General features: G+C 49.7%; 1 protein-coding gene across 3 annotated transcripts in view; it reads left to right on the top strand.

The window, feature by feature from the left end:
• Positions 1-21488, top strand: part of DNAJC6 (DnaJ heat shock protein family (Hsp40) member C6) — a 43988-nt gene that overhangs the window by 16123 nt on the left and 6377 nt on the right. For all 3 annotated transcript variants that reach the window (XM_054638576.2, XM_077182636.1, XM_077182635.1), the window contains 14 exons: positions 4721-4871; positions 5616-5665; positions 5759-5907; positions 9314-9436; positions 11387-11520; positions 13473-13667; positions 14622-14739; positions 15295-15374; positions 15546-15739; positions 15837-15917; positions 16531-17004; positions 18831-18983; positions 19753-19821; positions 20433-20567. In XM_054638576.2, coding sequence (XP_054494551.2) covers positions 4721-4871; positions 5616-5665; positions 5759-5907; positions 9314-9436; positions 11387-11520; positions 13473-13667; positions 14622-14739; positions 15295-15374; positions 15546-15739; positions 15837-15917; positions 16531-17004; positions 18831-18983; positions 19753-19821; positions 20433-20567 — 2106 coding nt within the window. The remainder of the gene's footprint in view (positions 1-4720; positions 4872-5615; positions 5666-5758; positions 5908-9313; positions 9437-11386; positions 11521-13472; positions 13668-14621; positions 14740-15294; positions 15375-15545; positions 15740-15836; positions 15918-16530; positions 17005-18830; positions 18984-19752; positions 19822-20432; positions 20568-21488) is intronic.

Consider the following 21488-nt stretch of genomic DNA (forward strand, 5'->3'; position numbering starts at 1 on the left):
CCATCTCAATCCAAGCCCACATTCCACCACCCCAGGTTGTTCCAAGGCCAGCTGGCAGGTGAAGCCCTCAGGTCTCTGATATTGATTTTGATAATATCTCAGATATTGATTATCACTGGGTGCAGAGGAGCCACTGCCCAGGGATTTGCTTTTAGGAGCTCCTGCCACCCTTCCCTGGGCAGGGAAGGTGAAATTCCTCTTTGCAATCCTCTGCAAGATGGACTGTGGGCAACAGCAGGAGCTGGGGATGCTGAGGGTACCCAGGGATGTGGAGTCTCTGCTCTGCACCCACCACCCCTCCAGCCATGGGAAACCCTTTAAAGGATGCTCCAACCCAGCTGTAGCAGGAATTTCTGCTCCAGGGCTGCTCCTCCTGCCCTGCAGACCCTCCCAGGAGCGGGAACCATGTCAGAGTGATGCTGGAGTTGTAGCAGCCTGGCTTTGCTCCCTGCAGGCTGGTGGGAAAGCACGTCCCACACGAGGCAGCCTTTGCTGGGAGAGCTGCCTGGGGGAGGAACGTGAGCTCTGCTGCCTGCTGGGGGGGAGAGGCACAAAAAGCAGCTTTTTTTTTTGCTGAGTGTTCCTTAAAAACAATCCAGGCTTTGTTGCTGAAGCCACAACAACAGTGGCTTGACTCCTTTCAGTGCAGGGAACTTTAAAAGGGCCATTTCTGCCCAGGCACAGGGCAGCCTCCACCTTTATCTTAGGGGATAAAACAAGCAAAAACCCCTTTCTTTCCCCCAGAAAATACCTTGTGGGGAGGGAGAAGGCTGCAACAAGCAGAAAAAAACATCTAGAGTTGGGGAATTTGGGACACAAACACAGGAACAAACACATTTTTTCCCCATTGTAGTGCCAGGCTCTTGTGGTACCACTGGAAGAGAAGTCAGAGGGGATTTAAAACTCCCAAACCTATTTTTTGGGGGAAGGTGGAAGAGAAGCTTTAATGCATTTCTATGTGGAATGAGATGGTCTTTCAGATCCCAAAGCATTCTGTGATTCCATTATGAGGAACAGGGAATATTTAGATCCTTCCTCACTCCACCTCTAACAAAAGCACAGGCAGCAGCTCCCTGAGCAAAAATAAACCCCCTCATTTGACACTGAAGATATTATTACACAAAATCTGGGCAGCCTGAAGGAAACCTGCTTCCTTTCCTGTGTTTTCATGTCTGCTTTTTGTCTGCCCTTTCCAGGCAGAAAGGGTCTGTTCACTCCTGCTAAGTGACCTGGGAAAGGCAGCACTTCTCTGCTGAGCATCAATTTCCAGGCATCCTCCTTGCACCTCCCCTCTCCGAGGCTCAGAGTTGCTTCATCAGCACAAATCCCCAGACTGACAGAGTCTGAAATGCCTGCTAAATGTCGGCTGGCTCCCCCTGGGCTCTCAGGAGAGCTGGAATCCAGGCCCTGTGCTTGGGGGGGGGCTGCTCAGGGACCTCCCCAGGCAGACAGGATCTCCAGCAGTGCAGATTTTGCAGGGAAAGATTCCAAATCTGGAATTCCAGCAGCGAGCACCTCCCTCAGCTGGTGGCAGGGTGTGAGCCTCTGCTGCTGGTCACTCTGGGGCACCTCTGGCTGCAGGGGCCAAAATGTCCCCATCACTCCAGGCCACACCTGTTCCACTCTCCCATTTCTGCCTCCAAACCCCCACATTGAAAGCAGGGTTGGTCTGAAAGTGTTTGGTTGCTGAGAATAAGCACAAACACTGCTCGTGGCACTGCAGGGGACAGCAGGAGGGGGTATTTCCCTTCTGGATTTGTGGTTTCTTTCCCTTTCCCTGGGCAGGAATGAGTTTCCTGGCCTGGCTAATCCAGACATTGATGGTTTTGCCACCCTCAGCTACTCCAGTACTGAGCACATCCCTCTGAGCTCCCCTGGATCACTGCTCTCTTCCAAAGCTCTCTCTGCCTTGGGAGGAGAAGTTCTCCTGCACATCCATCTCCTGATCCTCTGTAAAATCAGCACTTAAGTGCTTTAATTAAGATATCCACACCCTCCAGCTCCCATCCTGTCCAACACCAGGCTGGTGCTGTTAGCAGGGGCTCCCTCAGCTGAACTCTCACTGCTGAGGGTGGCCATGGCAGGAAGGCTCCCACCTGACATATTTCAGTTTTGGAAGGAGGTTGTTGCTCTGCCCCCATCACTCTCACAGCTCCTGAAAGGTGCCTGTGCTCAGCTGGGGCTGGGCTCTTTCTCCAGCAGCACTGACACAACCAGAGCACACAGCCTCAACCTGCACCAAGGGAAATTTAGGTTGGATATATGGAAATAGTTTTTTCTAGAAAGGTGATAAAGTTCTGGAATGGTGTTTAAAAAAAGCCTGGATGTGGCACTGGGTGCCAGGGTTTAGTTGAGGTGTTTGGGCTGGGTTGGACTCAATGATCTTGAAGGTCTCTTCCAACCCAGTGATTCTGGGATTTTGGGATTCTGGGATTCTGGGATTCTGGGATTTTGGGATTCTGGGAGTCTGGCATTGGTGACTGCTGGAGGTTTATTCTGAACACAGGATGGTCCAGCCTGGCCTTGGACACTGCAGGGATCCAGGGGCAGCCACAGCTGCTCTGGGAATTCTATTCCAGGGCCTCCCCACCCTCCCAGGGAACAATTCCTCCCCAGTATCCCATCCATCCCTGCCCTGTGGCAGTGGGAGCCATTTCTTCCTCAGCCATCTTTTCTGATTCTCTGCTTTAGGGGACACAGGAAACCTGGAATTGATTCCTGCTGCTTCTCTTAGAAAAACAGTGAAGGTCTCCTTCTCTCTGTTTCTCCTCTTCTCTCTCTCTTCTCTCAATCTCTCTCTTCAGATTGATTTCTAAAGATTTTAAGTTTTCCACATTCTCAGAGCCTTCTGTTGCTCTCCTACAGCATTTCCAGCTGTAAGAATTTGCCCAGTGCTGTTGAACCTCTGATCCTTTGTCCCCTTTTCCTTGTTCCAAGCTACCACTTTTCTGCCTTGCTTTCCTTTAAAAGCTGACCTGCAGAACTAAAAGCCCCTTTTGAACATCTCCTTCCAGCCCCGGCTCTCCCAGCACAGAATAACATGAAAACAAACTTTTTGAGGGGAGATCAAACACAGATTCCATGCTTGGAAGCCAACAAGCTTCTTTGATTTTTTCCTTTTTTCCTTTTTTTTTTTTTTTTTTTTTTTTTAAATCATGCTCACAGAAAGTTTGGCAAAAGAAATGTTCCTGTGCCTCAAGGAGCCATCTTGTGTTCTAAAACAGGGTGTAGAGGAGAGGTGGCCTCTAATTTTACCAGTCTAGGACCTGGATCAGGTGCTGTGGATCAGAGCAGCATCACTTTCCCAATGGAATCTCCAGTTTCAGGATTTATGGGTGGCTCACCATGGGTGAGGCTGCCTGACAGTGGGGAGTGCTTTTGCAGTTAAATTATCATTTTATCATGGAATTATAGAACATTTTGGGTTGGACAGCCTTCAGTCAGCTGGGAGGGTGGCCCTGAAGGGACCCCTGTGAGGGATGTCCCAGGGGATGGGAAGAGTCCTTTTCTCACTCCTGAGGAGCTGGTTCTTGCTTGTGAGAAGAAAATCAGCTGGGTTGGGTTGAGTTGGAGGTGAGGGAGTTTCAAACCATAGGATGGCTTTGGTTGGAAGGAAATTTGAAGATCACAGAATCCCAGAATGAATTAGGTTGGAAAAGCCCTCCCAGAGCGGAGTCCAAGCTGTGCCTGATGCCCACCCTGGCACTCAGGAAGGCCTGGACACCTCCAGGGATGGGCACTCCAACCCTCCCTGGGCAGTTCCAGTGCCTGAGCCCCCTTTCCATGGGGGAATTCCTGCTGTGCCCACCCTGAGCTGCCCTGGCCCAGCCTGAGGCCGTTCCCTCTGCTCCTGTCCCTGTTCCCTGGAGCAGAGCCTGACCTGGGGCTGTGCCCTCCTGGCAGGAGCTGTGCAGAGCCACAAGGGCCCCTGAGCCTCCTTTGCTCCAGGCTGAGCCCCTGCCCAGCTCCCTCAGGGATTCTGCAGCCCCTGCCCAGCTCCCTCAGGGATTCTGCAGCCCCTGCCCAGCTCCCTCAGGGATTCTGCAGCCCCTGCCCAGCTCCCTCAGGGATTCTGCAGCCCCTGCCCAGCTCCCTCAGGGATTCTCCATCTCCCTCAGGGATTCTCCAGCCCCTGCCCAGCTCCCTCAGCATCTCCTGGGGCTCCAGACCCTCTCCCAGCCCTTTTCCCTTCCCTGGACACGCTCCAGCCCCTCAGGGTCAGTTTTGTCCTGAGGGACCCCAAACTGGCCACAGCCCTGGAGGTGTGCCCTCCCCAGAGCCCAGCACAGGGGCACAATCCCTTCCCTGCTCCTGCTGCCACCCAACTCTGCCACAGCCCAGGTGCCAATGGCCTCTTGGCCACCTGGGTACCCCTGGCTGGTGCTCAGATCACGCAGTTCAAGCCCCAGTTTAGATCTTTTACCCTGTTGTGCTCCCTGTGCTGAGACTGAACACTCAGCCTGCACACAGTGCTGGGAGATCTGAGCCCAGCTGGCAGGAAGGAGCCATCCCTCACCCCTTGGAGGAGGAAAACCACTTTTCCTCATGCCTGACACACAGCACCTCATGGGCACCTGCTTGGTGTGGACAGAGCAGAGGGGTTGCTGGGGTTTGTTCCAAACCAGTGACCTTGGCTTTGGTTTTGTTGTAATTTTTGGCTTTGTTATGTTGTAACTTTTGGCTTTGTTGTGTTGTAATTTTTGGTTTTGCTGTGTTGAAGGTGCCTCGTCACCAGACATGGAGTCCAGCTACGGGGGAGGCCTGCTGGACATGGTGAAGGGAGGAGCAGGGAGGCTCTTCAGCAACCTGAAGGACAACCTGAAGGACACCCTGAAGGACACCTCCTCCAAGGTCATGCAGTCTGTGGCCAGGTACAGTGCACCTGAAGCAGGAAAAACCAGGAGCTGCTGGTCCCACTGAGTGAGCACAGCACAGCTTGCAGGGATTGAGGAAAGGGGAAAATCCCAAATAATTTCTTTGGTTCTGTCTCATAATTGGGGTTTGGCCTCAAGGAAGTGGGGAAAACCCAAGTAAAACCCTGTGAGCTCATAGTGAGCATCAGCACCCTGAAATCTGGGAAATGCCAGTGAAAGTGGAGCACCTGGTCTCCGGTTCCTGGAGGATTCCCTGTGGGATCTTTCCAGTGAACCACCACTTGAATATTTATTTTGTCACTGGTGTTGATGCCTCTCTCTGCTGTGCTTGCTGATGTTCCCATCCCTAAATCCACCTTGGCATGGAAGAGAGGCTGAGGTGACTTTGCTTTGAGGACTCTCCTGGTGTTGTTCCCCTCCATGGAATTGGGGGCTACAAGAAATTAAGGAAATTTAATGCAAGACCCTGGAGGGTATGAGGGATCTGCAAAGTGCAAACTGCTGGAGATTTCTCTTGGAAACTGGCACTAAAAATTAATGACAAAAGGGAAAAGGGACCTTTCTTGCCGGTTTTGTATCCAGTTAATTGCATGTGGAGAGGGGGAGGCTGGGTCACTGTCTGCATCTCAAGAATTAATTTTAAGATGATTTTTCCTTGTGTGATAAGTAGATTTTTTCTGGGCAAACACTCCTAACGTGCTGCTGAAGTGCCTAAATTCCATCCCCTGCTTTTTCTCTTAGTTACACCAAGGGAGAGCTGGATATTTCCTACATTACCTCAAGGATCATAGGTAAGCACTGTGGAGAAACACAACCTGTAGCGGAATCCCAAAGCCCAGAATTCCACCCACCCCACTGATGCTGGCCTCTCCTTGCTTTGGCAGTGATGTCTTTTCCTGCTGAGGGCGTGGAGCTGGGGTTCAGGAACCACATTGAGGATGTCAGGACGTTCCTGGACTCCAGGCACCCCGACCACTACACGGTGTTCAACTTGTCACCCAAATATTATCGCAGTGCCAAGTTCCACAACAGGGTGAGTGCCTTCCACGGGGGCAAACTCCCCAGGGAAAGGGGCAGCAGCTCCTCTTGGACCCACAAATGAAGGGGATTTAGGAGTTAGAGGTGGGTTCGGGAGTTTTAGCTGGGAGCACAGGGATGAAAGAGCTGGAAAGTTCAGGGATAATGTTCATGTGAGGAGCCTGGGAGAGTGAAAGGCAGTGCATGGAGTGGCTGCAGAGAAATAAAGAATAAATCAGAGAATAAACCACTCCTACAGAGTGTTGGAGCTGCTGCAGGGAAAGAATAAAATGAAAAGCCTTTGGAAGAAATTACCAATAGAAGGAGGGAGATGATTTTCTTGCAGTTGGGCTTTAATCAAGCAGGCAAAGGTCAGGATGGAAAGGGGATCTGAGGGGCATTTTGGCTCTTGTGACTTTAAAAAGCCACCTGCACTGCCTGGCCCAGTTTCCCTCTCTAAAACCAGAGCAGCATCAGGGAGCACTGCGAGGCTCTGCTTCATTTATGGCTTTTAGAGGAAATCTCTATGAAATGCTGCTGCTGAAATGCAAGATTAGATTTAATCTTTCTGAAAACTTCCTGTTCTTTCCCTCTCCCACAAGGGAGTGCTGTGTTTTGGTGTTGTGTTCTGGGTTTTTTTTAATTTCTAACTTTTTGGTGCCTTCAACCCAAAAGGCAGCAGCACTTGTCAGGCTTGACTCTCAGTCGGGGTAAATGAATCTAACCTAAGGCTAATTTAGTTTTAATTTGAGGTGTAGCTGAATTTATCTTCAGTAATTCTGATCACCAGAAACCACTCACTGTCACTTAAAGCAAATTTCTCTGTGGCCATCAGTAACCGGACTTCAAAAATGAGTAAATGAACAGGGAAGACTAATTAAGAGATATTAAGAGCTCAGAATCTTCAGTCTTGATTGATTTTGGTGCACCACTGATGCTGTTTGTGGGTGGAGAAAAATTTACCTACTTCTGAAAGCCCAGCATTAAAGATCTATTGCTGTGTGAGCTGGCCATAATTCCTGAATCCCTGGAATTTTCTCCCACCCTGCCCAACACTTTAACAAGTGACTTTTAATGCCACTCTCAAAGGACAGCTCGGTGCTTTGGAACCATTGCCTTGACTCACACAGGAAGAAAATAAAATGATCTTTTATTAAAATATTGTGGTTTCAGTTTATGGGCTGGGAAGTTCTGATTGCAAGTATTTTTTGTTAGAAAGAAGCGTGAACAACACAATACATGAAATAATTACCAGGCTGAGCTTTGTACATCTTGCAGAAATACTAAAGGGCTCTCAAGGAGGTGAAACCCCAGTGAGATTTCTGCTGGTATGAGGATGTCAGCTGAGCTGCACTGAGATACACACTGGTTCTTTGACAGGAAAAGCTTTTCAGTCCCTGCTTTCTTTAAAACTTTCTGCTCCTAGGATCCAAGTGGGTCACTGTGCTGCGTGGTGGCACAGGAGGGAGGTGAATTCGTGTCCTGCTGGGCCATTTCCCTGCCTTGCTGTGGCTGAGTGGGTCAGCAAGCCCCAGGTGCCCAGCCTGACGAGGAGCAGAGGGCACTGGGAGGGTGCTGAGCCACTGGGAAAGGCTTTGCCCAAAGCTGGGAGTGTCCAAGGATAGAGCTGGGAGCACCCTGGGACAGTGGAAGGCAGCAGGGTGTGAACAAGATGATCTTCAGGGTCCCTTCCATCCCACTCAGAGTGTGACTCTGAGCAGAGACCTGGCCGTGCTCCCTTGTCCCCTCTGTGTCCCCAGGAGGAGAGGAGAGCAGTTTCACACCACAGAACTCAAATCTGGCACCAAACAAACCCAAACCTCAAAGGCCCTTGTGGGTCCCTGCTGCTAAAATCAAACAAGTGCTGAGTGCTTATTCCCAGAGCTGGAGAATTCCAGTGGCTTTTCCCCAGGGTTGTCTGTGCTGAGTGCTGGTGAGGTTGTGTTTGACAGAAACACCAAGCACACATTTAATTTCCTAATTGTGAACCATCAGGCAGATGTGTAATTAGAGGCAATGGAAATATGTAATTATGGACTGGTGGGAAATATATATTATTTACTAGAGAAGTGATAATGGCTTTTCCAGATGCGTGGCAGGGAGGTCTGTGGAAGGGTCACTGCAGGAATTGTAACAGGGGAAACCAAGGATGTACAACAGAAGGAACGAAAGAAACTCTGGAGACAGGAGAAGGTGGAGAGGGTACATAGGGAATGGTCACTCCCTGCTCTCCAGACTTTGAGCACTGCTTGATCTGTTCAGTGGCTTCTACAACACAAAGCCACATCTGGGTATTCTGGAGGCCAAAACTTTCAGAGATCTAAAAAGCAATCAGATAAATATCCAACTTGCTGTGAGACAAAAATGGAATTTGCCAGCTTGGCCTGGCCCTGCATCCCATGGGAGCCTTTGGGATCCTTGCTGGACACAGCACAGCCTGGCAGGGCTCTGGCTGGAATCTGGGTGCCTGTTTCTGCTCCAAGATGTTGTGCAGGTGTCAGACAGAACCTGCAGTGCAAGTTTTATAAAACCTGGAGCATTTCCTTCCTCTGAGAGATGAAACAGTTCTGGGGATCATGTGGCTGTTTAAGAACATCTGGGCAAACCATCTCCTTCCTTCCCCATTCCCACTGAGCAGCAGCCAAATGTCAGCTGAGAGAGAGAGAGAGAGAACCAATTCTTCAGCTGAAGACAAGCCTCAGGACATTCCTCCTTTAAATTTCTTCTGGCCAGAAATGCCTTTTAAAAAAGAGATATTTCAATTAGAACCAGATGAAAGGGAGATGTCTGTTGAGGGCTATTTGATGTTGATGTGCTGCTTGGGACTGCAAGGACTGACCCAGAAGCAGCACACTGAGGAATAGGAACCAGACACACTTTAAGATTTGTGGGGTTTCAGCTCTAAGGAGCCATTCATTTTTCTGGCTCATACATTAACATACTTAGATAGGATTTATTTTTTTGAACAGAACTTTCCCTTTCATCATTTTAATATCTGTCACACAGGGCTTGGAGATCCTGTGCCAGAGAAGGATTCAGAACAACAGATGCTCAGTGCCCTGTGCAAATCAGAGCAGTTTTTAGGGACACGTTGTACAAAGGCTTTAGAAATCGAGGCGAGACTGGAGCCTTCTAAAAGAGCCCCTCCAGATAATCTGATGTGAAATGTAAATTTTGAAAAATGTGCAGTCAGGAACAACACATCAGCCCAATGTCATTGCATGGAGAAAGCTTTTTTGTCTGCCTCCTCATAACCCATGGGAGGCATGGCGGAGTCACGCACCAGGAGAGGTGGAGTAGGATTCCAGCACATAACTCCGGGTTGTAAAGGACAAGTAGGTGTCTTGGCAGGGAGAATTAGCAGAGCAGGGCTGGTTTAGTGCTCCCCCAAAGCTGTTTGTGTGCTGCTGCCATCCCTGCAGGTGTCTGAGTGCAGCTGGCCCGTGCGGCAGGCGCCCAGCCTGCACAACCTCTACGCTGTCTGCAAGAACATGCACAACTGGCTGCAGCAGAACCCCAAAAACGTCTGTGTCATCCACTGCATGGTGAGTGCACCCACAGCAGCCAGCCACAGCTGGCACTGCCAGTCCCACTGCTCCTGGAGTGCCTGCAGGCTGGGGACAGCATGGGGACAGCTCCTGGAAGAGGAGGGGATGGAGGGGATGGGATGGGATGGGATGGGATGGGATGGGATGGGATGGGATTGACCCAGAGTAAAGGACATCATCACCCAAAGCTCAGCTGGGAGAGAATCACTGAATGAGAAGCAGGAATGCAAAGCAAGAGAGGTCAAAATCATTCTGGAGGAGAAAGGCTTGAGTTTCACCCAAGAGCTGCCAGCTTGCTGTGACTTGGCCAGGGTGCCCAGAGCAGCTGTGGCTGCCCCTGGATACCTGGAAGTGCCCAAGGCCAGGCTGGACAGGTCTTGGAGCAGCCTGGAGCAGTGGAAGGTGTCCCTGTCCATAGCAGGGGTGGCACTGGATGGGCTTTAAGGTTCCTCCCAACACAGACCATTCTGTGATTCTGTCATTTGCACTTTAATCTAGTCACAGGAGAAAATGCAGCCTTTGGACTGAAGGGGGCTGGAAACTGGGCAGAAACCACAGAGCTGGGAATTCTCTGGAGCTGTGAAATGGAGACTGTTGCAGTCTCCTGCCATCAGGAGAGGTCAGGCCTGGCTGAAGGAAGCCCCCAGAGGGATTACTCAGCACTGGGCAATGCTGCACTGTGTGAGGGTGGTGTGATCCTGGATCATTCCTAATTTACTCCATGCAACCTTTCCCTTTGACAGCAATGCCCCAAAGCAGAGTTCTGCTTTGCTCCTGGAGCCTAAATTAAACCAGGAGGCTGTCAGCCCTGATCAGCACAAACTGGGAGGAGTGGAGGAAATGACTGATCCCAAACTGCACAGAGCTCCCATGTGAGCCTGGCATTTCTGCCTCTCACAGCACAGCCAGAGAAGTCAATTCCCTTCAGACAGAGAAGGATGCACTTGATGCCTCCAATCCTAGAAATCCAACTCAAAAATCCAATTCCTTTCCTGTCCTTTGAGCAATGGATATCAGGATAATGTGATAAAGGACAGGGAGTCCTTTCCAACACTTTCTAACAAGGCTGCAGAAACCCACTTGGTTTATATGAACCTGAGAGATCTTGCCAGAAACAACTGGCAGGGGCTAAACTTGGAAAAAAGCAAACAGCCTGTTCATGTCAGCAGGTTCCTGGGGCCTGGATCAGCTCCAGTACAGAAAATCCTACAGAAAATGGCTGGAATGCCTAAAGGGGGCCTGAAAAAAACCAATTGCAAGGAGGGAGAGTGGTGAGGCCTTGAGGAGTTGTGGATTCCCCATCCCTGGAAGCGTTCAAAGGGATTTGGAGCAATTAGGGATAGTGCAAGGTGTATATCAGGAGCCCAGGGCACTGAGAATGCATTAATTTTCTCCTGCTCTTCCTACATTTTTGATCTATCAATGTGACTCAGCAAACTTTCCCCCATAATCATCTTAAAAAACCCCATCAGGAGCAATCAGAGCTGTGGAGGTGTTGGGGTGAGGGAGCCTGGGGCTGGATTTTTTGTTTGTTTATCCTTTTCCAGGATAAATTTCTATTGGAGGACTGCCTGCAACTGTAGGATGAGTGCACTCTGACCCCTGTGGTCACTTCCAGGCCTATGTTTGAAATAATTACAGAATTACATCTGGGGAGCAGCCATGAAACACCAACATTTGCAGCCAGAATGTTCTTGTGGGCTTTCCAAACAAGTGTAAACCACCCTCAGCTTTGGCTGCTGCCTGGATTTTATCTTAGCTTTGTTCACTGAAGTCCTGGGTGTTGAACAAATGACACAGAACTCAAAATTGCTCATCATCTTGTGGTCTCAATCCTAGTTTTTCTGGATAAATCATATGTTGTGGTTTCAGGAGGAGTGGAGAGCTGGAATTTAAAGGATCTTTCTGGTACTCACAGTTTTTCCTCTCTGCCCCTTTCCTCGCCAGGACGGCCGTGCAGCCTCAGCAGTTCTGGTCAGTGCAATGTTTTGTTTCTGTCACCTCTTCTCTCATCCTGGCCCTGCTGTGCAGCTGCTGAACACAAAGAGACCTGGAATTGTACTGTGGCCATCTCACAGGAGGTACAGTACCCTGGCTCAGCACTGTGAGCTTCATCCCTGCTGCTCAAAGCTGCCCAGAGCCCTGGCAGGTGTGCTTTGGCCCCTAGGCTCAGCCAGGTGCCCAGATCCCAGTGTTCCTCAGAGATGAGCAGGGAGCAGGTGCTGGAAGAGCTTGCCCAGAGCAGCTCTGGGATTTGGGATTTCTTTCCTTGGAGATCCCCAGTGGGGTCTCACCCCCAGCACAAAACCAAGTTCTGAGATGGAGCTGTGAAGCTGCTCCTGCTCTGAGCAGAGAGCAGGTGACCTTCAGATCTCCCAACCCGAATTATTCCTTTATTTGAGGTGTCTCTGCTCACAGAGAGTGTGGGATTAAATCACTGCTAAAGGTCCTTCCAACCCAACCACCCCATGCTGAACCTGTGGTTAACAGGGCCTGAGGGAATCCCTCTCCTGTGCCAGCTGCATCCTTAGAGAAACAGCACTGCCAGTGCAGGCTCTGTGCCAGCTGCATCCTCACAGGAACAGCACTGCCAGTGCAGGCTCTGTGCCAGCTGCATCTCACAGGAACAGCACTGCCAGTGCAGGCTCTGTGCCAGCTGCACCCTCACAGGAACAGCACTGCCAGTGCAGGCTCTGTGCCAGCTGCATCCCTGCAGAAACAGCACTGCCAGTGCAGGCCCTGTGCCAGCTGCATCTCACAGAAACAGCACTGCCAGTGCAGGCTCTGTGCCAGCTGCATCCTCACAGGAACAGCACTGCCAGTGCAGGCTCTGTGCCAGCTGCATCCTTAGAGAAACAGCACTGCCAGTGCAGGCTCTGTGCCAGCTGCATCCTTAGAGAAACAGCACTGCCAGTGCAGGCTCTGTGCCAGCTGCATCCTCACAGGAACAGCACTGCCAGTGCAGGCCCTGTGCCAGCTGCATCTCACAGGAACAGCACTGCCAGTGCAGGCTCTGTGCCAGCTGCACCCTCACAGAAACAGCACTGCCAGTGCAGGCTCTGTGCCAGCTGCACCCTCACAGGAACAGCACTGCCAGTGCAGGCCCTGTGCCAGCTGCATCCTCACAGAAACAGCACTGCCAGTGCAGGCTCTGTGCCAGCTGCATCTCACAGAAACAGCACTGCCAGTGCAGGCTCTGTGCCAGCTGCATCCTTAGAGAAACAGCACTGCCAGTGCAGGCTCTGTGCCAGCTGCATCCTTAGAGAAACAGCACTGCCAGTGCAGGCTCTGTGCCAGCTGCATCCTTAGAGAAACAGCACTGCCAGTGCAGGCCCTGTGCCAGCTGCATCTCACAGGAACAGCACTGCCAGTGCAGGCTCTGTGCCAGCTGCACCCTCACAGAAACAGCACTGCCAGTGCAGGCTCTGTGCCAGCTGCATCCTCACAGGAACAGCACTGCCAGTGCAGGCTCTGTGCCAGCTGCATCCTCACAGGAACAGCACTGCCAGTGCAGGCTCTGTGCCAGCTGCACCCTCACAGGAACAGCACTGCCAGTGCAGGCTCTGTGCCAGCTGCACCCTCACAGGAACAGCACTGCCAGTGCAGGCTCTGTGCCAGCTGCATCCCTGCAGAAACAGCAGTGCCAGTGCAGGCTCTGTGCCAGCTGCACCCCTGCAGAAACAGCACTGCCAGTGCAGGCCCTGTGCCAGCTGCATCCTTAGAGAAACAGCACTGCCAGTGCAGGCTCTGTGCCAGCTGCACCCTCACAGGAACAGCACTGCCAGTGCAGGCCCTGTGCCAGCTGCATCTCACAGGAACAGCACTGCCAGTGCAGGCTCTGTGCCAGCTGCACCCTCACAGGAACAGCACTGCCAGTGCAGGCTCTGTGCCAGCTGCAGGGATGTTGGAGCACTGGATGGAAACTCCAGTCCTGGGTCTCCAAAAGAACGGCACTGCTGCTGGATTTCAAGGCAGATTTTGAGCATGAAATGAAAGAAATGGAGGTTTCAGCCCTGGTTTTCTCTGCCTGCAGGTACATAGGGTACATTTGTGACCTAATAGCAGACAAACCTGTCATCCCCCACTGCAAACCACTCACGATCAAGTCAGTCACCCTCAGCCCCGTCCCCTGCTTCAACAAGCAGCGCAACGGCTGCCGGCCCTTCTGCGACATCCTGAGCGGAGAGACCAGGATCCTCACCACCTCCCAGGAGTACGAGAGGATGAAGTGAGTCCTGGGCCCCTGCCTCCCTCAGCAGCTGCATGCAGCCACTTCCACTTTGCTGGGGATAGCTGAGCTGCACTCATGGCCTGGCTGCTGATCAATGGAGATATTCACTGGGAGTTAGTGCCTGGGCTTGAAATAAATGGCCAGAGGGAGTCTGAGGTTGGCATGAATGGGATAACTGCTCAGACATCGGGATCTGAGCCTGGCAGGGGTGGGACAACTGCTCAGACATCAGGATCTGAGGTTGGCAGGGGTGGGATAACCACAGACATCAGGATCTGAGCCTGGCAGGAGTGGGATAACCACAGGCATCAGGATCTGAGGTTGGCAGGGGTGGGATAACCACAGACATCAGGATCTGAGGTTTGCAGGATTGGGATAACCCCAGACATCAGGATCTGAGGTTGGCAGGAATGGGATAACTGCTCAGACATCAGGATCTGAGGTTTGCAGGATTGGGATAACTGCTCAGACATCAGGATCTGAGGTTTGCAGGACTGGGATAACCCCAGACACCAGGATCTGAGGTTTGCAGGATTGGGATAACCACAGACATCAGGATCTGAGGTTTGCAGGACTGGGATAACCCCAGACACCAGGATCTGAGGTTTGCAGGATTGGGATAACCACAGACATCAGGATCTGAGGTTTGCAGGTTTGGGATAACTGCTCAGACATCAGGATCTGAGGTTTGCAGGAATGGGATAACCCCAGACACCAGGATCTGAGGTTTGCAGGATTGGGATAACTGCTCAGACATCAGGATCTGAGGTTGGCAAGAAGTGGATACCTTCCTAGAGATCATCCAGTGCTCTGTTGGTTCCCCCTGTGGAATATTTCTGTTCTAACCAAGCAGAGCATTGAATGCTCCTCCTTGCTTGGCCTGAGGGAGGTGAGACCTTTGATGTGGTGGGAGGGAGCCTGACCCTGGCTTTCTTGCTGTTCCCCTCCAAGAGAATACCGCGTGCAGGAAGGGAAGGTGCTGATCCCACTGGGAGCCACTGTCCATGGAGATGTTGTTGTCTCTGTCTACCACATGAGATCCACCATCGGGGGACGCCTCCAAGCCAAAGTAGGAGCTGCTTTCTCTTCTCTTGTGTGGGGAGCTAAGAGCTGCCTAAACATTGGGGAATCTATTCCCCATTTACTATTGCCTTGAGGATGTATTTAAAACTTAAATATTCAAGTTGCAGAGTGGGCAGTGAATATTTTCCTCCTCTCCAGTCATTCTTGTGCCCTCTGCTGTGTAGACATGACATTTCCCTGAGGCCTCTACTCCAAGTGAAATGGTTTTATATTTTTTGGAACATAAACCTGTTGCTCCAATGTATTCAGTAGGAACAGCTTAATTTCACTGCAAAACTGATAAGTAGACCCCAGAAATAAAGAGAAGCAGGGAAAGAAGGCCAGTTCCTGAAGGTTTTCTGCTGTACAGAGGCTGCAGCAGCAGGGTTGAAGGCAGATGGAAATATTGGGAATATTTGGGAATATTGAGAAAGGAATATTGCCTGCAGAGCAAGCAGAATGAATTCAGTTATGCAGCAGCTAAGATTAGGGTAGAATTAAATAACTCCTGTATTTAAGCCCTTGTTCAGTCTGGTTCTCTCTGGTTTTTTTTTCTTTTCAGATGACCAACACACAAATATTCCAAATTCAATTTCACACTGGATTCATAGCCCTGGGAACAACCACTCTCAAATTCACCAAGTGAGTGTTTGAAGCTGAACATTAATCAAACCTGATGCATAAAAGCCTGATGAAGGCTGAGGGAGAACAGTCACAGATGAAATATGAAAAGCCTGAATGTACTGAAAGCCTTTTTATAGCTTTCCAGAAATATTCGTCCCTTTTCAACTGGACCACTCTTGTCCCCTTTAGGCCTGAGCTGGATGCCTGTGACTCTCCAGACAAATATCCTCAGCTCTTTCATGTTATACTGGACATAGAAATACAGTCTGCAGACAGACAAACTGAATTAACTCCCCCATGGGAGAACTTCACAACAAAAGACATCAATCCCTCCATTCTCTTCTCCTCCCACCAGGAGCACCAGGACACTCTTGCTTTGGCAGGTAAGGGCTGCATGGATTTATTGCCTTCCCATGACTGATTTCTTCATGCTGAGCTGGCTTTTGTTTCATTCCACCTCTCTGGTGCTCTGTGCTGCAGGCAGAGGTGCCACGGATTCCCCCCAGGATAACATCAGGAACGTTGGGCAGAGTGCATTCTTCTCCTCTCTCAGCTGGCAAGGTAGGCAAGGCTTGGTCTTCAGAGTCAGATCTGCTCCAAAGAACACAAACAACTCCTGTTCCCCTGGCTGGAGCTGGAGTGAGGCTGAGGGACCCCACTGTAGCATTAGATCACAGAGCCGGGCACACCCTGGTGTTGCCATGGAGTGGGAATTCCTTTCCTACTCAATTCCTTTCCTTCCTCTTCAAATTGTGCTCTGTGGGACCACTGTTGACACACTTCTAGGGTGAACCTTCACCCAAGGCCTCCTTCATGCTAAAACTTGAAATAAATAAGCCTTGATGAGAAAATTTAGGTTCATTTTGGCAAAGGAATCACGGGATCATTTATGTTGGAAAAGACCTTTAGGGTCATCAAGTCCAACCATCCCTCAGCACTGCCAAGGCCACCACTGACCACGTCCCCAGCTGCCACATCCCCCATGGATGGGGACCCCAGCTGTGCCAGGGCTGCAAAACCCTTTAGGGGAAGAAATTCACCAGTTTTTATTTTAAAAAGCAAAATGCTGCTGTGCTATTCTCAGCCTTCTGTTCTGCTTGTAAGCTGATTTTTACGGGACCTTTGTGATGACCAAACTAACAGCTGCCTAATTTTATTTTCAATCATCATTTAGATCAGAAATCTGACAAAAGTAGCTCTCACCCCACCTCAGAGGATCGAGCAGCGTTGGTGCATGAGGAAAGCGAACAGTCAGATGACGAACTCTTGTCCCTTTCCAGTCAGCACAGTAATGCCAGCGGTGACAAGCCCCACGGGACACCCAAACACAGCAAAAAGCAGCAGGAGCCTCCAGCAGCACCTCCCCCTGAAGACGTGGACCTGCTGGGCCTGGATGGCAGCCCCATGAGCAAGAGCTTTCCCTCGCAGCCCAGCGCTGCCCCCTCTAACTCTGACCTGCTGAATGATTTGTTTGGGGTCGGAGGGCCCAGCTCCCCGAGCCCTGCTGGAGCTGCTGGAGCTGCTGGAGCTGCTGCTGCTGCTGCTGCTGAGGAGGTTTTCCACGTGGGGGCACCTGGATCTGTGCAGTCGACCCCGCGGCGCTCGGCAGCTTCGGCATCCCCGTCCCCATCCCCCAGGGTAGGAGAAGGTAATGGTGGCTTTATTAGAAAAATATAATAGCAATCCTCCATAAATAATGCTGTCTTGGTTTGAAAATCAAAATTATAACAATTCGAAGGGAGGGTGTTTGCATTTTCCACTTTAGGGGAGGCTCCTGCTTTCTTTAGCAGATACCTGTCTTTTCAAAATGCTTATCATAAAAATCAGTAAATTCACATTATACCACCAATATATCAGCAATAAGTGTTTGAGGAAGTTAAGATAACATCTTGAAACATTCATGTATCAAGGAAACAGAGCAAACACTTCCAACAGTTTGATATTAATAACAATCCTTATTTGTTGGTGTTACCTTCGGAAGATCAAAGCAGCATTGACTGTAATGAAGAGCAGAAGTTTTGGTGAAATTGATGATATAATGAACTACATCCCCCCAGAGGGGGGGACTTGGGCTTGGAGGATCCCTCTGGGGGATCTTGCTACCTCCCTTCCATGTAGGGGATCCCAAGAGGCCCCAAGCAGCTCCTCTGCTCCAGGCTGGTCCCCACCAAACCAGTCCCTTCTGGAGCACACCCAGTGGTTTGGAGGCTCCTCACAACAACAACCACTGCAGAGCCTCAGTTTTGCTCTCATTATGAGTCCAGTAGTGCACATGAGTTTTACAAAAATTCCTCTGGGGGTTTGGGTGGACCTACAGCACCAGGAATTGAATTCCTCTTATTACTTAGGGGGTTTGGAGCTGTGAGAGGGATCTGGACTAGGAAATAGAGAATTAATTTCTGTCTGTTCCAAGACCAGGCTGCAGGAGTGGTTGGATGGATATTAGGGAGAGTGATCTTTTGAAGGATGAAGCAGAGCAAGTGCAGAGAGAGAGAAGAATCCAAGCTTCAGTGGAAGAAATTGGTCACCTGTACCTGTAGAAGGTTTCTCTTGCTGTAGGCTCGGTCTGAGAGCTCTCACTCGGGGCAGGTTTTGCAGACACATCACAAAAGAGGTGCAGCAACAGATCAGGAAAAGATTTAGGGATTTAGGAGCTCTGCAGAGCCAGAATCACACAGCTCAATTGTGCCAAGTCAGGAAAACAAGGATAAGAGCTTGGGAAATGAGTGAAGAGTAGTGACTGAGTAACATAAGTAATGAGTAGCATCATTACTACAGTGCAGAGCTTCTAGGGATTGTACCTTTCAGGATGCTTTTAACCTTAAATTTGTTGACAAGAATCTGAGCGACTTCATAGGAGTCTTTTGGTAAGTCTTCCATGTAAAACCCCAACAAACTCAACTTTCTTTTGGTTGAGTTTGTTGGGGTTTTACAAGGAAGAGAGATGACTGAACAAACTGATCAAAAACAGAGTTTGGGAAGAACTGGAGTTTTGTAATAAGTGATGTAGGAAAGATATCCATTATGTTCTGAAGCTGTTTCTAAAAGTGCCTTTTCCCCCAACATGGATAACCTCTGCCAGCCTGGAATTATCATGAGAGGAAGCAGGAATGGCAGGAATTGCACCAGGGCAGTAATGCCAAGCTCCAGAGTGTCTGCCACCCTCTCCTGGCAGTTAAAACTCCACCTCAAGTGTCCGGGTACTTCAACACTCACTTTGCTGGCTCTAAATTCAGCCTCTCTTAGGAAATGAGAGATGGGGTCAGTTTGTTGCCATGGCCAAGCTGTGGGGCTCTTTAGGTGCCCAGAATTTGGGATATTGATGCTCTCCAGTTGCTCTCCCCCACAGTCCCAGTCTGTCTCCTCTTTGTTACCTGCAGGTATCAGATTTCCTCTCCCAACAGCATTCCCTTACCCTGAAGCACATTCCTGCTGCAAGTTCATGATTTTGTTTCCTCAAATATGTTTTCACAGCCACTGCCTTTGATCCTTTTGGAAGCAGCCCCAAGCAAACTGGTCCAGACCTCCTGGGCTCCTTCCTTGGCTCATCAGCTGTCCCTGGGGATCCTTTCCTTCAAGCCACAAGAAGCCCTTCACCAACTGTGCACAGTGATCCCTTTCACATGGGTAAGAAAGGGGAGCCTCTTCCAGGGTGTTTAAAGGAATGTAAAATGTTGCTTTGAAATAGAAATGGAACCATTAAGTACAAAGTGATGATTCCCATAAAATGACTCCAAACCACAGAAACCCCAAGAAACAGGAAAGAGCTTTTTGTCTCTGGACTTAAAGTATATTCAGCATCTGAAGTGTGGTAGGATGAGCTGAGTTTTGATCAGGTCTTAGACTTAATTAATAGGCTATTTATATAAATAAAAAAGAGGCCATGAAGAATGTCTGCCCTCATATTCCTGTGATTATGAGGTCGACTTTGAAGCAAACTACCATTAATTGCACTGAACACAGCCATATTTAGAGAAAACACACATCCTTTGGTGATTTTAGTTGAAGGCTTTTACCAGCTTTCTTCAGCTCCAATAGTAACCCTGACCAAATTCACAGCTGAATTTGACTGAAGAGAAGGAATTTTCTTCTATTTGTTTAAAAGTTCCCTAATTTTCTCCTTCTCACCCCAAAATGTAAGGTGTAACCCTGTCTGAAACACGTTCACTCATGGATTTGTTTGTGCCTGATCATCTAAAAAATGCTCCTTGGGAGTATCTCCCTGGAAGGCTGGAAGGGATCTTAAAGACCATCCAGTTCCAGCTCCCTGCCATGGGGAGAACCTCCCACGTGAGGTTCTGGGACTTTGTGGGGTCCCAGTGGCTCCTGGTGGGCACTGGGCTGTGCTGGTTTTGCTGGACTGCTTTGAGATACTGATATCAGTCATTCCCTTTAGCTTCAAGCACTCCAACGGTTTCCATCCAGCCAGATGTTTCCAGTGGTTGGGACTGGCCCAACAAAGCAGGTATGTGCCATAAAATTCATGGTGGTTAGCAAAAAAAATACCTTTAGGGAGCTCTGAGAGGGGAGAGGCAGAGGGGAAATGCTGCCAGTGACTGCAAAGAACAGGTTCCCCCTAAAGATTTCCATATTAAAAAAAATCTGGGTTTGTTTCCTCAAGAGCTCAGAGCAGGACTGGTGAGGTGATGGTGTCCAGAGGTTGTTTCATCCCATGAAGAGCCATGGGAAAAATCTGGGGAGTGCTGTGCATTCCCAGGATGCCACTAAATGATTGCATGGTTCTTTCTGATCTTGGGAGAGTGTGCATGGTCTCCCAAAGTTGCTTCCTGAAGGCTTCCAGATCTTAAAATATATGCACATGTCACAATTCCTCTGGCAGTGCAGACAGTCTGGGAACATTCCTGCTGCTGTTCCTAATTGGGAGTGGGAGTGCAACAAGGCTGAGGCTGCTGAGGAACCCAACAATGGTACACTCAATTTAATAGCAGACTTCTAATATGTGGCTGAGCACTGGGGAAGAGCTGCACTCATATCAAACAGGAGGAAAAATGTCAAACAGAAGGAAAAATGTTCTTTTTTCTCTTATATGTGTTTTTTTTTTCTTTTCTTTTTAAGGAGGTTTAGGAATGGGAAGTAAGTCTGCTGCCACCAGTCCTACAGGATCCCTCCACAGCACTCCCACTCATCAGGCTAAACCCCAAACACTGGATCCATTTGCTGATCTGGGAAGTCTTGGAGCAAGTTTAGCAGGTTTGCATCCCCTATCAAAAAAAGGAAAATAATAAATTACCAGCATTCTTTTAGAGAAATAAGCTGAGCAGCCTGGTATGTGTGGGGCCTCTCAGCCCACCTGCATGCCAGTGCTGCTGCCAGGCTTTCCTTCTGCCTGACTCTCTGTAAACTCTCACAAATCCCTGCTTTTCCTGACCCCTGGTCAAAAAATGTGCTGGCAACGTGCAGGGAGCTCAGCAGGCTCCATGGATTGCAAAGCACAGCCTCTGATAAGTCCAAACATGCTCTGGCTGAGGATGCTCTGTGTTCAAGTGCTCCTACAGGCCTGGGAGGAGAATTTGGCTCTGCAAAGCTGCTGGGCTTCTTGAGGAATTGCTTCCTTCTAGACTTGACTTGTTTTCCTGCTTTGTGAGAAAAGCTGTGGAATTGATCTGCCTCTAATTTGCAGTATTATAAAAAAGATAGGGTATTTGCACCTGGCTACAAAGCTTGACTGCTCAGAAAAGCCTTTTCCCCTTGATTTATGTAATAAGAAAATCAGCAAACCCTCAATTCCAATGTTTAACAGGCAGTTCTGAGAAATTATTGAAGCTTCCCTTAAAGCCCAGCATTGTCTGAGTGTGGTAAATAGATTTTCCTTGCCTTTGTTGCTGCCCTCAGCTCTTTGGAAGCCCTTGTGGTTTGGTGTGATGTTTGTTTTCCCCTTTGCGTCAGTCCCAGCACGGCTCTGGAATTCGGTTTCCCAGTTCCCTCTGCTGGATTTCAGGCTGCTCTGCAGGAGCAAAATAAAAACCGTGCCAAGCTCCATGTCAGAGCCACCGAGGTCCTTTTAAAACACACATTCTGTAGGAGAGTGGTGGGGTTTAAAAACAAATGCCTTGGCATCCCCAGGATATTTGAGCACATTTTTGTTGGTCGTGAGTAAATCGAAAGCACTTC

Source organism: Agelaius phoeniceus, chromosome 8 (genome assembly GCF_051311805.1).
Source record: "Agelaius phoeniceus isolate bAgePho1 chromosome 8, bAgePho1.hap1, whole genome shotgun sequence".
NCBI lineage: Eukaryota > Metazoa > Chordata > Aves > Passeriformes > Icteridae > Agelaius > Agelaius phoeniceus.